The following is a 17384-nucleotide window of genomic DNA, read 5'->3' on the forward strand; positions in this document are numbered from 1 at the left end:
TAATAATTCAATGTGACTGAATACCAGATGACCTATCTTTATCTTATGCAGTTAGAACCAAGTGGAACCAACTCCTAGTTGATAAACAGAGGTGACCTCTGCCTTTTCAAACCAGTACCATTGTGCTCTAGGTCACAAAACAGAAGGCATGTATGGAAGATGCGTACCAGAATCTTTTCAGTGTTGAGGGAAAGCAATGAGTCACAGGGTGGTGGTCCTTTGGGTTCGCAGTCTGAGTCGTGGAAGTTCAAAAAGGAGGACTCTGAAAAGCAAACATTCCTGGTTATTCTCCTCACCTTATATTTATGGCTGTTTGGTGTCTAACTATGAATTATAGTGTGAAGAATCTACAAAACCAAACCACGGACAAAGCAAAAAACACTAAAAGGGGCATCCTACCTTCCACATGAGAGCTGTGTAACACTCTGTGGTTTCCAAATATCCTCACAACCAGTCATTAATAGTTGTTCAGATCCCTTTGTTAGACATCTCCTACCTGGCAGCATTTACCAGAGATTTAAAAAAATCACAAAGGGGAGACCAAAGTCAAGACAGGAAGATCTAATGTTAAAAGATAAGTACAGGCGCGCCTGGCTGGCTCAGTTGGTGGAGCGTGCGACTCTTGAACACAGGTTCAAGCACCACATTGGGTATAGAGATTACTTAAAAATAAAATCTTAAAAAAAAAAAAGGTGTGTACTAAGGGTCTAGTATCCAGAATATATAAATATCTCTTGATTTCAACAAGAAAAAGACAACCCAGTTAAAAACTGGGGGAAGGAGGAACGCCTAGGTGGCGCAGTTGGTTAAGCGTCTGCCTTTGGCTCAGGTCATGATCTCTAGGTCCTGGGATCGAGCCCCGCATCGGGCTCCCTGCTCAGCGGGGAGTCTGCTTCTCCCTCTGACCCTCCCCGCCCCTCCCCTTGTTTGTCCTCTCTCTCTCAAATGAATAAGTAAAAATTTTTTAAGATGGGCAAAGGACTGGAATAGGCAATTCTCCAAAGAAGATCCACAAACGGCCACTGAGTACATGAAAATATGCTCTACATCATTGTTAATTAGAGACTGCAAATCAAAGCATAATGAGGTACCACCTCATGCCCACAAGGATGGCTATATTTATTTCAAAAATGGGAAATCACAAGTGTTGGCAAGGATGTAGAGAAATTAGAGCCCTTTGTGCACTGCTGATGAGGATGTAAAGAGGTGTGGCTGCTGTGGAAATCGGTTTAGTGGCTCATCAAAAAGTTGAACACAGAATTACCATATGGTCCCACTATTCCATTCCCAGGTATATACCCCAAAGAACTAAAAACAGGGACTCGAACAAGGATGTGTATATGCATCTTCATAGAAGCACTATCTACAATAACCAAACAGTGGAAACAGCTCAAATGTCCATCAACAGATGATGGACAAATTGTGGTATATACATACAGTAGAATATTATTCAGCCTTAAAAAAAGAAGTCCTACAATCATCACAAATTAGTACAACACTTCACGCCCGTAATAATAAATCTACATTTATACTTTAGCTCACTAACAGAATTTCAAAATTGGGAGACTTCACTCTAAGCGACATCTAAAATGCTTGCCTATATTTGGAAATATTCAAATATTAAAGATAAATTTTTAAAAAGAATAAAATACTGACACATATTACAACACAAAAGGACCCAAAAATACAAATAATCTAAGAACCTCCAAAACAAAAGTGAAAGAAGCCAGACACAAAAGGTCACCTATTGTATGATTCCACTGATACAAATAACCAGAATAGGTAAGTCCACAGAGACAGAATGCACATCGGGGGCCGAAGGAGGGAGAGGGAGAAAATGCTGAGTGGGTAAGGGGGCTTACTTTGGAGTGATGGAAATGTTTCCGGGTGGTTGTACGACACCGTGACTGTACTCAATGCCACTGTTCACTGGAAAACAGATAATTTTAGGTTATGTGAATTCTGTCTCAATAATTATTTTTACTTTTATTTATGTCAGTAGGCTCCATGCCCAACGTGGGGCTTGAACTCATGACCCTGAGACTGAAAGTCACATGCTCTCCCAACTGAGCCAGGCAGGCACCCCTCAATAATAATTATTTTTAAAGATATGATATAATTCAGCAGTCATTAAAGAACATCAAATTATGTTCAAGGGACTGTGTAAACTGATTGAGATAAATTCTCATTTGTGTCTGTCTTAACAACCAGAGACCAGACCTGATATACCAAAGCAGCCCTGAATGGTGAGCAATTAGTGAAGTTGGAAGGGTTAAATTTCACAAGGCTCAAGCAGGGTTTAAGAGGATGGGTCGGTTTGGACTGGGGTACAGAAAGGGCATGGGTATTGCAGGTGGGATGAGTAGTGCATACACAAGTACAAAGGCAAGAAAATGCGAAGGGGCAGCAAGCAGACCGCGCTGGCTGGTGGGAGCTGGTGTTAGAAAATAAAAAATAAGAGCTTGGAAAGTAAGTGTTCAGACTGGGGAAAGTCCTGGACCCACGAGAAAGGCTTTAGTCTGAAGAGTCAAGAACCAGTAGTGGTTGTGGGTAGCTAGCTGGATATGCACTAATTTATAACCTATTTCTTCTTAAAGCTAACATCTGAGAACATATGCTAAGCGCTGTGGTGAGCATTGCACATACGTGGCGTTATTCTAACAATCCCTCTACTTCATGGAATTCATTTCAGTTTCAATAAATATCCATCTGTATAATTTTAAGTGGCTGCACAGCGTTCCCTTGCATGAAACTTACCCATACCCCTATCTTTGGGTAATTAGGATGTCCTTTCCCCCTTAATATAAAGGTTTTCATAAGTATGCTTGACCCATCTTTTTGCAAATTCACCCAACTTGGCAATTAAATTGAATTCTAACAAATATAATTGCTGAGGCAAAGGGTGTAAACAGTGAAAAGACCTTTCATATATGCTGCACCTTCCATTCATTTCCCTCCCAGTAGGTAAAAACAACTTAATTCCCACCTACCAGTGTGGAAGACTGTTTCCCTCTCCTCAGAGTACTGTTCTTTTAATCTCTTCCTAATCTGAAAATAGCACTACTGAGATCAAACTTTTGGTTTACTGGCCATTTGTATCTCTTCTTTTGTAAATCATTTCTTTCCTTTGCTAATTTTTAGATCATTTGCTCTCTTCTGGCCTAAGATAGAAAGGACAATGTCTTATTTTCCAGTTATCTCAGGGCCACCTATTAAAGTATCAATTTGAACACTGCCTTTACATTATAGTTATGGAAGTCTGTTTCAAGACTGTTTTTTTGAAAGGAATCTTTGCGATTATTTTCATCGAATGACAATAGCTCTGACAGATGACTGTCCAATCTACATGGACACTGACATTTTAAAAATTACAGTAACATGTTCATTCTAGAAAATATACAAAAATCACAAAACATAAACAGAAGTCATTTAGAATACTACCACACATTGAGAACCACTGTGAAGATTTTGGTGTAACTAATGTAATTAAGTGACAGTGCTGAAATCAGATGGCCTGGGTTTGAATTCCTGCTGTCTGTCACGACTTACTGGCTTTTGGCCACTGACCTAGCCTCATCAATCTTTGGTTTCTTCATTCATAAAACAGGGTCAATAACAGTACCTACTTCACAGAAGTGGTTGATTAAAACAAGATGATTTAAACAAGGAAATAGAAGTGAAGTATCTGGTACAGTTTCTGGCACAAAGAAGGAGCTAAAATATGTTTGCTACTAGTTATCACTGAGTTGTGAGAATAGAAGGAGATACACTGTTTTGTAACCTGTCTTTTAATGTAATGACATAAACACTTTCCCATATGACTAAATTTCTTCTGCACTATTTAAATTCAAACTTAGTGAGATTGGATAAGATTTTTAATTTAATATCTTTAAAATTTTAATTCTCTACTATTTTGTTGTTTCTAGACTAATCCCTTATAATGATCTTATTCTGACTTCAACAGTATCACATTGTTTCAATAACGCACCCTTTTAATAAATACGTACATTTTAATGTAAAGCAAAGTCTCATCATTTTTTTTTCCAGGAGTTTCTTGGCTATTTGGATCAACATTTTTCTTTCAGATAAACTTCATTTTGTTAAGGTTGCAAAACAAAAAACGTCCCTCTATGACTTTTTCTTGTTTTTTTTAAGTAGCCTCACACCCAGTGGTGTGGAGCCCAACATGGGGCTTGAATTCACAACTCTGAGATGAAGACCTGAGTTGAGATCAAGAGTCAGACGCTTAACCAACTGAGCCATCCAGGGGCCCACACTCTTATGATTTTTATTAGAATTGTTAATACTGCAGATGAATGAGCAGAGGAATACTTTACAAAATTTAATCTATTCAACTATTAACCTATGCGAAATTTTACAATTTTTCTATAGAATTTACACATTCAAATTTGTTGTGATTAAAAAGAAAATTAGTGGATAACCGTTGATTCAGTATATATTTGTTGAGTATCTACTACGTTGCACTCACTGCTCAGTGGTCTTCAACACCAAAAACGACCCTTGTCCTATTATATGAAAATGATAGTTCAGGGATGCCTGGGTGGCTCAGTTGGTTAAGCACCTGCCTTCGGCTCAGGTCATGATCTCTGGGTCCTGGGATTGAGTCTGGCATCAGGCTCCTTGCTCAGCAGGGAGCCTACTTCTCCCTCTGCCTGCCGCTCCCCCTGCTTGTGCTCTCTCTTGCGCTCTCTCACTCTCTCACAAATAAAAATAAAATCTTTTTAAAAATTAAGAAAAATTTTTAGATTATAGTTCAGTGAGGGAAACCAAAAGTAATCAAAGTCACACAGAAATGACAAGTCACAGCAGCTTAAAGAACTTACGACTAGAGCATAGTCAGGGGAAGCAGTACTCGGGGTCAGTTTCCTGAGGATGTGAGTAACAACATCAGCTCATACTGAGAATTCACAGGGTAGAGGCATACTTCTGATCCTCATTTTAAAAACAAGGAAACTGAGGCCAAGAGGCTAAGTAATCTGCCCATGGCTACCCTCCAGCAAAGCAGTGGAGGTGGGATTTGAATCCAGGCAGTCTGGTTCTGGATCTGTGCTGGCAAGAGTGAAGGGAGACCTGAGGGAAGTTCCAGATTTAAAAGGTGAAGGTCCATGGGCAGCTGGCTGGGCAGAATGGTCCAGGCAGAAAGAAAGCATATTGTAAATATTCTGTCTGAACTGCTAGAGCTGAATATTTTATCTACCCACATTACTGAATTCTTTTTTTTTTTTTTTTTTAAAGATTTTATTTATTTATGTGACAGAGAGACAGCCAGCGAGAGAGGGAACACAGCAGGGGGAGTGGGAGAGGAAGAAGCAGGCTCCCAGCGGAGGAGCCTGATGTGGGACTCGATCCCGGATCGCCAGGATCACGCCCTGAGCCGAAGGCAGACGCTTTAACGACTGCGCTACCCAGGCGCCCCCACATTACTGAATTCTTAATAGCTCTATTAATGATTCATTTATTCAATGGGTAATTGTATCATCTACATCTAATGATATCAAGGTCTTTTTAATATTTATACTCATTTAGCATCTTATTTTACTAGATAAAACCTCCAAAAAAGTGCTTAATACTCGTACTCCGGCTTATTCCTGACATTAGTACTTAATTAAATGACCCAGAATTTCCTCAAGTTTTGACAATAAGATTTTTCATTTAACACTCATGAGCTTCCAGTGGGAAGATGCTCTATAGGGCTATGGGTTAACATTGATGTATTTTACCATATAAAGGAAGGATTCTCCTATTCTTTGTTTTACCAAAAATTTTAAATCAGGAAAACTGCCTGAACTTTATCAAGTGCTTCTGGAAATGTCTTTATGATAATCATATGATTTTTCTCCTTTGACCTATTAAGGAGATTAATTCGATTTTTTAAAAAACTTGAGCCATGGGGCGCCTGGGTGGCTCAGTCAGTTAAGCATCTGCCTTCAGCTCAGGTCATGATCCCAGGACCCTGGGATCGAGCCCCACATCGGGCTCCTTGCTCCGCAGGGGGCCTGCTTCTCCCTCTCCCACTGTCTGACGCTCTGCCTGCTTGTGATCCCCCTCTCTCTCTGTCAAATAAATAAATAAAATCTTAAAAAAAAAAAGTTTAGCCATCTTTGTACTTCTAAAATAAATTCTAACTGGCCAAGGCACATCATTATTTTAATTGGTTGCTGGCTTCAACTTATTAATATTTTACTTAGGATTTTTATAACTATTTTATAGCTTTCTTCCCACCCCTGCCCCCACAACTATATTAAATTCTGGCATCAGTGTTTTTTGCTGGTTTCGTAGGATCTGTGAGAGAAAAACGGTTTGTTATAGTTATACCCACAGTTGTCTGAACAGAAGGTTAAATTTGTTCTTCAATCTAAAACTGTTTAGCTCACTACGGCTTTGATTATTTTACAATAACAACCCAACCATCTGTATTTAGATGGTATAGACTTCCATAGAAATGGAATCTATTCCATAATTTCCTTGCTCAGATAATGCAAGTAAGATTTATTTTATTTTATATATATTTTTAAAGATTTTATTTGAGAGAGAAAGAGAAAGCACGAGCGGGGAGAGAGGCAGAGAGAGAGTGAGAAGCAGAGTCCCCACTGAGCAGGAAGCCCAATGCAGGGGTCGATCCCAGAACCCCGGGATCATGACCTGAGCCAAAGGCAGATGCTTAACCCACTGAGCCACCTAGGTGCCCCGCAAGTAAAACTTAAAGATAATTACTACAGAAATATTCTCAAAACACAATACAGAATCTCATCTTTTTCTTTTAAATCATCTTCCTAAACATTTTGATTCATTCATTTTTTTAACCTTATTAGCAGGGATTTCTCCACATTTGTGTCTTAATTCTCATGGCCTCTACAATTGTCCACACGGCCCCTCATTCCTTTTTTTTTTTTAAGATTTTATTTATTTATTTGTGAGAGAGAGAGAGACAGAGAGAGAGCACAAGCAGGGGGAGAGGTAGGCAGAGGGAGAAGCAGACTCCCCTCTCAGCAGGGAGCCCAATGAGGGACTCAATCCCAGGACTCTGGGATCATGACCTGAGCCGAAGGCAGACCCTTAACCACTGAGCCAGCCAGGTGCCCTACGACCCCTCATTCCTAATGTACATTTGCCTCTGCTCGCCTATTTACATGTTAGCCTTAGCAGGCTATTTTATTCTTTAAAGAACCAACTTTCGGATCTATTTATCAATTCTACTGTTGCTCTGTTTCTCATTCATTCATTCTGGCTTTGTTCTAGGCACTGCTTCCAATTTCCCTTATTTCCTTTTCTTGCTACTCAAGCTTAGTTTCCAGGTCATTTATTCCCTGTCTTCTTCCACACGAAGAAGCCACTGAAGACTTATGCAGAAGAAAGATCACAGACAGTTGTGTGAGGAGAGAAGAGCCAGAAGACGAGAGCAGGAGGCCAAGTAGGAGGCCACAGCCAGCTAAAAAATGGGAAAAGCCCAAAGGCACAGACCACTGGGTTGAAATGGAGGGTCAGACTCCAAAAAGGTATAAGAAGTAAAAAAGACAGGGCTTTGAGAGAAAAACTAGGCATGGAAAGAGGACAAAGGCACTGGTTTCCAGTTTGTATAGCAACACAAGGTGCAAGGCCATTAACTGAAATGGAAGTTTAGGAGGAAGAATGACTTTCAGAGGGCAGTCAAGAGCCCAGTGCCCGGGAAATACTCAGCTAGAAGCTGTCTCGCATATAGTTAGGAAATTCCAGAGAAAGATAAGAGCTGCAGGTATGAATCTGATAATCATTAACTTAACATTGGATGAGTGAACAGGGGGAGGTAGGAGCTCAATGACAACTCAGGAAGCTTAACAAGAAACACAGAGCTGACCCCGGTGGGGGCAACGTTATCTAAGAGGAGGGTAATGAACTTGGTAATTTGCCTTTTTTTTCCTAAAGAACTATCTGAAGAACATTTCTCTGAATTGTTTTACATCTTTGCCATAAAGCTATACACAGAGTTATTACAATGATTCTCATTTTCCATTATACTCCCTTATCCCCAAAGTCAAGTATTTGTTTCTTCTCATTTTTCTTGATGAGCCTTGCTAGAGAATTGTCTAAACGTTACCAGCATTTTCAAAGAACCAGCTCTTACAGTGAAATCTAATTAAATGTGCAGTCAGAGGAACAGTACTTAGTTTGGAGGCAAAGCACGAGAGTAGTTTAGGGCATGGGCTCTGGAGCCAGCCTGACCCCCATCAGATGCCTCACAGGCTGGCTGACTGCACAAGTCCTTTTGTGTCTCCTAGCCTGTTTCCTCATTTGTAAAACAGGAACAACTACCACCACATACCCTCCCAGGACTTTTGTGAGGAGGAAATATAATGCCCACAATTCGCAGGAAATGGCTGGGTTTGAACTGCATGGGTCCTCTTACACGCAGATTTTTAAAATAAATACAGCATACTACTGTAAATGTATTTTCTCTTCCTTATGATTTTTTTAACTACATTTCCTTTTCCCTAGCTTATCTTAGTCTAAGAATACAGTATATAATACATATACAAAATACGTGTCCATCAACTATTTGTCATTAGTAAGGCTTCCAGTCAACAGTAGGCTGATAGTTAAGTTTCTGGAGAGTCAGAAGTTGTACACGGTTTTTGATGATGTGCGTGGGGTGGCGGTGGGGGGAGGACTGGTGCCCCTAACCCCCTCATTGTTCAAGGGTCCACTGTATACATATCTAGGCTAAAATTCTTGGAGAGTTTTGCTGTTCATTTCTTCTTCCTTCTTTCCTTCAGATTATTTTGGTTTTCACAGCACTTTACAGTTTTCAAAATGCTCTCACAATACTCTTTCCCTTGGTCCTCTGGGGTAGGCAGAACACACCTTAGGCTCATCACACACATGGGGAAATTAGCTCAGTGTTAATGGATGTGTACAAGGTCAGAAGATGTAGAAACTGCAAAGCCGAGACTTGCCACATCCGTGCTCTAGGACACCACATCAACAGAGGTGCCTGGTCCATTTGTCACCACCCATTCTGCCAATGCTGGGTCCTAATAATAGATGGTTCAGGTAGAGCAATGCCATCAAACTTCTTTCCTGTCCTCCCAAACCCCATAGACAGCTGATTTTAAGATCGGTTTTAGTGGAGACACGAGGGGCTGACTGCAGTAGGTTCAAGAAAAAACTGGAGACTGCATAGACACAGCTCCTTTGAGGAATTCTGCTATCAAGGAAGCAGAGAGATGAGAGGCAGCTGGAAGGATGTGTGGTCCTGTCTTTGTGACTTGTTTTTTTCTAGACAGGAGCTATTATAGCCACTGGTGTGCTGATGGAAGACAAGAGGGAATGAGATCTCCCGCCCCCCAAAAAAGTGCTACACTCACGGAGTGTCCAACAACGGCACACAGCTATGCCTAGAGCTGTAGGCGGGCTGTAGCTATGATGGCGGGGAAGTTCTCTTCGGATTGCTTCCTTCACAGTCAAATCAAATGACCGCTTCGTGAGCAGATGGTGGCTTTGGAAGTTGCAGGTACATATCATACATTCATGTCTGCAGGTGAAACTGACTGAAAGCTTGTGAACAGCAAACCCAGAGCCAATTCCTGAAGGAAGATGTTTTATAGGGAACTCAACAGCTGCTGGGCTGCACTCACCACTTGACCACCTTGCTCTAGTTATAAGACTGTGCCAAGTTTACCCAAAAACAAGGATGACTGGGCTTTTCCCATGGATGGGCTAGGACTTGGAAGTCAGGCAATTCTAGTCCTCGGTGTAGGGTGGCCTGGGAAGAGCAGTAAGCATCACTGGGGCGGAAGGAGCTACCCAAAGGCCGAGCAGCTGCCAGGCAGCAGCAATTATACTGCCTTTTGCTTTAATCAATTTCTGCATTTGTAAGACAACCACTGTTGAGGACCTTGTACCTCACATTGGTTGATGGTCCCAAATGGTAAGTTTCTTTTAGAATCTAATCCCAGGAAAAGTAGGAGGAGGAAAAGTTCTCCTCCTCTGAATTCACGTGCTTCTTTTGTTGTAACAAAATTATTAATCATCTGTACCTGAGATGTGTAAGTTATCATAAAACGACCTGAAAATAGAGGCTGCCCGCTGGGAATTAGATTATAAAGTCAACATATAATTAATCCATTAGAACAAAGATCTGCAAAAGCCATCTTAAAGAGACAGAATGGCTTTATAACCAAGCATGAATATAATCTGATCAAAGCTGTATTAACCCACACAAAAGTATTAACACACATAAAGAATGTATACAACCAAAAGAAAAGGAGCTGGTCAGCCTTGCAGAATGGAAAAAGAGGCAGGGAAGCAAATGATGTGGCACCGATCCAAGAACAGAACCGGGTTGAGGGGCGGGGTGCTGGAGCCAATAAAGTGAGCAGCCAGCCTTAGCCGCAAAGGCTACTCACTTAGCCTGGGGTTGTAGCATGGATTGAACACACAGCAGATGCTCCAAGTGACACATACTTTTAAGAGCTGAAGACGTTTTCATAAACCTACACATGCTCTCAAATACCATCGACTCTACGGGGAAAGCTGAAACAAATCTAGGCAGTGGTGTGAAACCCTTAGTGAAAAAGGAACAGTCACTTTGAAGATTGTATTTATTGATTTGAGAGAGAGAGTGAGTGAGAGAGAGCACGTGCCCACAAGTAGGGGGTGGGGGAGAGAGGCTGAGGCAAAGGGAGAGAGATAAGCAGAGCAGGGAGCCCAGCGTGGGGCTCGATTGGACCCCAGACCCTGGGATCATGACCTGAGCCAAAAGCAGATGCTTACCTGACTGAGCCACCCAGGAGCCCCCAGAGTCACTTTGAACACCCCAAACACGGGCAGGAAAAGGTCACAAGAGAACTCAACTGCTCTTCTGTGTAGAAGAAACAGACCATCTGACCCAGGATTTCTGACTGTTTACCTACAGAACACCAGCACCTGAGTGGTGCAAATCAGGGACCAGGTGCTGGTACCTGAACCAGAAATAAAGTCATACCAAGTTACCTCCAAATGAAAGTAGGGTAATGTGGAATAAGACTTTATTAGCAAGCTTAAAAACCACTATCAGATATGTATTTGGGGTTCTTTCTAGTTAACACAGGTTGTTCGGTTTGTGAAAAGTCATGAAGTAAGCACCTGTGACACATTTGTCTGTATATGTCACATTCCAATAAAAAGTAAAATTTTTTAAAAAAAGTAACAGAGGAAAATGTTAGCATTAATGCAGAGTGAAAAGTATTAAAATTCTGCTACTTCAATCAATTTTGCATTTATTCTATCGGTGAGATAACAAGCCCAAACAAAAAAGATAAAATGACCTCTTTAAAACACCACATTGTGAAAAGGGGAAGCTTCAAAAGTCAGTCAGTTGGCCAAGTATTTAGAGAGTGCAGTGAAGCCAAGCCGTGTCTATGTGCTAGAGAACTTCTTGAAAAGTCCGTATACACAAAGTGCTCAGCCACTTCCTGTGGGCATGGTCCACGTAGGGTAGGTTCTAAAACCCAGGCCACGTATCTTTTGCCCTCATCCAGAGCGGGGAGAAAACGAATCCTCATTAACCAAAGCTGAACATGTCTACCAGTGTACAGACTTTTTAAAAGGTAAATGTAATTCTTAACAGCAACAGATCTATTTGAGAAAGCTCATGAGTATGCAAATACCACAGCTATCATCTTCATAGAGTTCGTGCTACAAAAAGCATCTCCTAAAGCAGAAACTTTCTAAAAGATGCTGTTCAGGTGACAAAAGAGGCAAGTATCCTCCAGACAATACCACGGTGCCCAGGGCTGAAGGACATAAATCTCTTTACCGCTCTATGCTTCGGTCTCTGCACTCAAAATAAGCTGGTTACCTGACACTGGCAAATTTACTTGTGTATACCTTGAAAAAAGATTGGAAGAGATTTGCCACAAAACTGTATATGATAACACACAAAGAAAATCAGGGCCAAGGGAAAAAGGCTCAAGCAAATATAACAGTAAGGGTTACCACAGTTACCATGACTGAGCATAAAATTTGGTCCTTATTTCCTCATAGCCAGAACAAAAAAGGAAATAAGTCTCATTATAAAAGTGTCCCTCTACTGATTCCCTGCCACCTCTAAGGCTTAGCAATGATTTAAGTGCTGTGAGCAGTAAGACCCATGTCATGTATTTAAATACCCGATTCCTCCATTAAGGAAGATATATGGACAATCCTTAAGTCTAACTGACTGTCAGAAACATGGGTTGGACTTCCTTATTTTTCTGGCAGTTAACACCTCCCAAATCAGACACAAATGCTCTTTTCTGCACAAAAAGCTGTGGGAAAATAAGCTCAAATCTTGCATTATTAGTTTCAATAAACTAAAGAAAATGACTTCAGGTTGTAAAGTAATCATTGAACGTGACTGAGGCACTAAGCGTAGGCAGTGCTGCTAGTTAGGTGAAGGCGGCCATTTCCGAAGTACCATAAAGACACCAGCACAAGGACCACCTCACTTAGGAGCAGACAAAGATCTGAAGGCGGCAGTACAAAGGGAAAAAAATATCACAGTCACTGTCCTTATAAACACTGCATTTTCAAAGAAGAAAAATGAAAGTATTTTTGAAACAATTACAAGAAGGACACACGTCTGACCTATGACAATACATGTTAGTCTGTAAAGAACACGTAGATGTCTTTACTACAGGATGAATGCCACCTTTGAATGAGATGCGGTTTAGCTTCAGCAGGAAGAGCAGAGGAGAGAGACAAAGTCTTCAACCGACAGACACGTTACAGCTTCTCTAGACCTTCACTTACCACATCGACAACACTGGGGTGTCAAATGAAGACATCTCCAAGATCTCTCCAAAGCTCACGCTGTCCAGGGCTCTGTTCATGCCACCTTACCAGAGGCCTTCCCTGGCCCCCTCGCAAAGTAACACAGTACATTTTATTCTTCTAGGCACTTATCACTGAGCCTACTCCACACTCATCCCCCCCCCTGCCCCCACCAAGAAGGCAGACTCCACTCAGGGAAGCTGGCCAGCTGTGCTGTGTTCCCAGGGTCCAGAACACTGAGTAGCAAGTAGTAGGCACACAGATAGCTTTCCCGTGAAAGAACAGATCCACTCTAGCTCTATAGCTCAAAATACTAGGTGCAGTAAAGCATCCTTCCATATACGCCAATATAAAATTCTAGAAGTTACTTAAGAACGTAACTTTCAACAAAGGTGAAGGGTGTAGGACTTGATCATTAATACTGATAAGAAATTATACTAAGAGGGAAATATTACCAAGGAAATAATACACAAATGGTCAGGAGGGCAGGTTCAAACCCTGGCTCTACTGTGTTCTACCGTTCTCTACGTTCTACCTAATTTCTCTCTGCCTCAGTTTCACCTTAGGTAAAATAAGGATAAAAATCGTACCTGCCACAGTGTTGAGAGGACTAAATAAGAAAGTACATAATGTTTACAAATATAAAACTAGGGGAAAAAATTAGGGAAATACTTCTGTTCCTTATTTCTTCCCACAATTTCAAACTATAAACAGGGCAAAGGTAACAAGGAAGGGAAATTTATTTTTATTTGAAAAATATGGGGATGCCTGGGTGGCTCAGTTAGGTAAGTGTCTCTCTTGGACTCAGGTCATGATCCCAGGGTCCTGGGATGGTGCCCCACATCAGGCTCCCTGCTCAGTGGGGAGCCTGCTTCTCCCTCTCCCTGCCACTCCCCCTGCCTGTGCTCACTCTCTCTCTCTGACAAATAAATAAAATCTTAAAAAAAAAAAAAGAAAAAATATGTACATTACAGTATTTATTTTTCTTAAAAGTAAGATTATTTTTCCCACACTAAAACTGAGAGATGATCTGACATCTGTGGTTATACATGCCTTTCAAGTAAAATATAAAAATTGCACTGGAAGAGAAAGGTGAGGGAAGCCTGGTAACAGCCAAGTAAGGCTGCGACCCCTGACAAGTAAAATACAAAAACTGCACTGGAAGAGAAAGTTGAGGGGGACTTGGGAACAGCAAAGTCAGGCTGAGACCCCTGGCGCCCAGGTCATCCATGCTGTCTCTGCAGCAGGACCTCAGTGGGGGTTGGCCCCGAGCATGCGGCTGCTCCCAGGCACTGGATTCCATTTGATCATGGTCCACACAGCACAGTCATTGCCAGTGCTGTGTTCAGACCTATGGGCTCCCACCAGCTGTTGCCTTTGGCTTTATAATCACTGGGAGTTCTGTGTTAAGAGAATACACATACAGCTCATCAGAAGGTGTGATTTAGACTCAAGCAGGCATGAAATCAGCTGTCTGAATCCAAAAGCTGTGGGAAGGTTTCTGTGTCTGTCCCCTGTATAGGGACTGGCTTGATAGGGACAAGCTTGTGGCTAGAAAGGCAGCACGTCACGACGGTTCGACTAACAGACGGTGAGGCTCTGAGAAACTGGCTCATCTGGATCCTGGCACTTATGTAGGCCCTTATGTTGATCAGAGGGGGGTTCTGGATTCAGAACATGAGCCCCTAGGTTACAATATGGTTAGCTGTAAATCCTGATTTTGTTCCTACATCTGTTCTTCTTAGAAAGGTGAGGGACTGGGGCAGGTTTCATAGGGTCCGGCTTCTACCTACTTGTCCAAGATGAGGACGGAGAAATGAGAGACACTTTGGGAATTGCTACCACAATAGAGATGGCTTCTGTCACGTACCGCAGCCAGTAAAGCTAAGAGAAACAGCTGGAGTGCCAAGGAGCATAAGCAGTTGCTTTTGGGAATGATTAACTGGGGCTAACAGCAGCAGCCAAGCCACTTTAGCACCTGTCAGCAGCTACGGGACATTGATGTCAGCCCAGGAGCGGCTGGCTCAAAGACTCATGCCACACATTTGCAATAGCACATTGGTAATTCCAAACTATGAAAATAAGTACTATGTGGGGGAAATAAATAGAAAAGTGAAACATCTGAATAAATTACACTTACAAATACTCGTAGTGTTCATCCTCTGAAGCAGAGAACACTAGGTAATGGTTTCCACATATGAGGGAATTGGTAGAATGGAAAGGAGAATTCCTCCAAATGCCTAGTTCATGAAAACCTATATAATCTAGGGGAAAAGCATAATACAGGTCAGAGTTGGCTCAAATAAGGACTCAAAGGCTGGCATAAGCCTGATGCCACAGAGTGAAATGAGCGGCCTAGGTCAAGAATATCAAGCAATTTCATAATAGAAATCGATTTGTGTCTTCCATTACCTAGAATCTGGGTCTTCCTGAGCCAGTGAGCGTCACATGACTACAGGAGGGAAAGGGAAATGAAGATTTACATAATAACGTACTATATGCTAGCAAATATTACAGATGTGGTTTCCTACCTGTAACTACTTAGTGTCTAAGACAAAGTTTCGTCTGGAGCTTGCCTGCCTGGGCTCCTCCCTTTACAGCTGTGGGGCCCCAGGAAAGGGATGATTTCACTGTATCTCAGTTTCCCCATCTGAGGAAAAGGAGCTACCATCCCATGAGGTAGTGACTGGTGTGCTGACAGATTTAAGACAACAGGCTAATCAACCTAAAGCTCTTATAGCCGTGCCTGGCAAACAGCAAGCACTCCATGTATGTTGGTTATTTCCCACTTTCCTCACAGCACTCTTGTGAAGAAAATGAAACCCTGTAATTAGGTAACAGTGTCTTCAATTTAGAGAGGCAGCAATTTTGCAAAGACAAGCAATTAGCTTGTGCAGAGTCACAGAAAGCGAAGAGGTAAAAGCCATTCTTTTGCCACTTTGCAACACTGGCCGTGTTTTGTATGCCGTTACTAGCCAATGCCTACTACAAAGTAAAGAAGGCACAAACCCTCCAATGAGTGAGACTTCCTTAAGGGAGGCAGATTATGCTTAAAGGAAATCAGAGTGTGCTAATCTTGACATTTCATCTCAACTAAAAATTACTTATTGTCTTCCCAGTTACACAATAGTAAAGAACACCACAGTCAGGCCATAAAAGCATCCAGCCAGCTTCTAAGGAGTTCGATAGACCCAGACCTTTCAAAGGCAAGCCTTAAGTAAATTCTGGGGAAGAGGAAAAGGACAGGAAGGGAAAAGGAAGGGGAGGGGATTGAAGGGTGAAAAGACCCAATGGAAAACCTCAAAACAAAAAAACCATACACACGAATTTTGCCCCTGAGGCATCTGCCATGATTTACTAAGCTGAGGGCAATAGCGCCCATCTTAACGAAGGAGCTGGCCTAGTTCCAATACACACACAGCTCTGACATACAAGGGCTCAAGGCCTGCTGGGCCCTTTTTGCCCTCTGGGAAACACCTGACAGGTCACAGGTCAGTCTTAAATAACTGGAAGCAAGATGTCAACGAGAAGGTAAAATGGGCTTGCGCTTTTGTTCCCTTCTTTCTTTCAGGCATCAAATTTTTAGAGGTTATGTTTAATACAAGACATCAACCCAGGAGGTCAGAAAACCTGATTTCCGGGCCTAAGACAGGCCAGGCATCCCCTCTCCGGGCGCGGCCCCCCGCTAGGCCCGGTCCTCCTTCGTCCGTCGGTCCTTCCCTCGTTCCCCTGGTACCCGCGGGTCCCGGAGCGGGTACCGGGGCTGCCCCGGGACACTTGCCATCTTCTCTTCCACCCTTTCAACAGTTGCTAGGACTCCGGAGAGGCGGCCCTGGCCCCAGAAACATGTTGTCAGCTCTTTTCTCCATTCACCACCCTCCCCGCGGCGGCTACGAGAGGAGGGCGCGCAGCGGCGTGGGTGCGAGCGGCGGGAAGCGGCCCCGGCGTGACACCTCGCGGACCCGGCTCCCGCAGGAGGATACGGCGCGCGGCCGCTGCGGGCGGCGAGGCCCGGGCGGCCCAGCACCTCAGCCCCGGGGCCCGCCGTTCCCACGGCCCTGCCTCCCCCGCGGCCCCGGGCGACCCGGACGCCCGCCCGCCGCCGCCCACTCACCGCCGCACTCGACCGAGTACTGGTCTCCCCAGTCCCCGGACTGCGGGCTGCAGCCGCCGCCTGCCGGGGCCTCCTGCTGCTGCCGGTGCTGCAGCTCCTGCTTGAGCAGCGACAGTGGCGAGTAGTGCTCGGTGGCCAGGGCGCCCGGGCACGGCCCGGCGGACAGGACCCCCAGCAACAGCAGCACCAGGACGCGCCGGGCGGCGTCCACGGCGGCCACAGCGCCGCCCCAGCAGCAGTAGCAGCAGCAGCAGCCGGCAGGTGCCATCTTTCCTCAAGGCGCATGTGCGGCGGCCCTCGCCGCACGCTGCGGCCTCCCAGCCTTAACCCGCGGTGGGCAGGTGGGCCGTGGCAAGGGGGCGGGAAAGGGAGTGGCGTTGCCTGATGGGAGTTGTAGTCCTAGCTCGGCCAGCCGCGAGCCCCCTTTCCGGGACTGAGACTACGAATCCCAACAAGCACCGCAAGGGAGAGGCTTTCCGGT

General features: G+C 43.5%; 1 protein-coding gene across 9 annotated transcripts in view; it reads right to left on the reverse strand.

Moving 5' to 3' along the window:
• TTC13 (tetratricopeptide repeat domain 13) overlaps positions 1–17253 on the reverse strand; it is a 78269-nt gene extending 61016 nt beyond the window's left edge. For 8 of the 9 annotated variants that reach the window (XM_045783242.2, XM_045783241.2, XM_087863114.1 and 5 more), the window contains exons 1-2: positions 16904–17253; positions 168–262 (exon numbers count right to left, since the gene is read on the reverse strand). In XM_045783242.2, coding sequence (XP_045639198.1) covers positions 168–262; positions 16904–17171 — 363 coding nt within the window. In that variant the 5' untranslated portion in view covers positions 17172–17253. Of the gene's footprint in view, positions 1–167; positions 263–1862; positions 2010–16903 lie in introns of those variants that run through there. The other variant, XM_045783243.2, reaches the window with a different exon arrangement.
• Between the last annotated feature and the right edge of the window lie 131 nt (positions 17254–17384).

The sequence above is a fragment of the Ursus americanus genome, chromosome 6 (genome assembly GCF_024610735.1).
Source record: "Ursus americanus isolate L20-20 chromosome 6, mUrsAme1.1.p, whole genome shotgun sequence".
NCBI classification, from domain to species: domain Eukaryota; kingdom Metazoa; phylum Chordata; class Mammalia; order Carnivora; family Ursidae; genus Ursus; species Ursus americanus.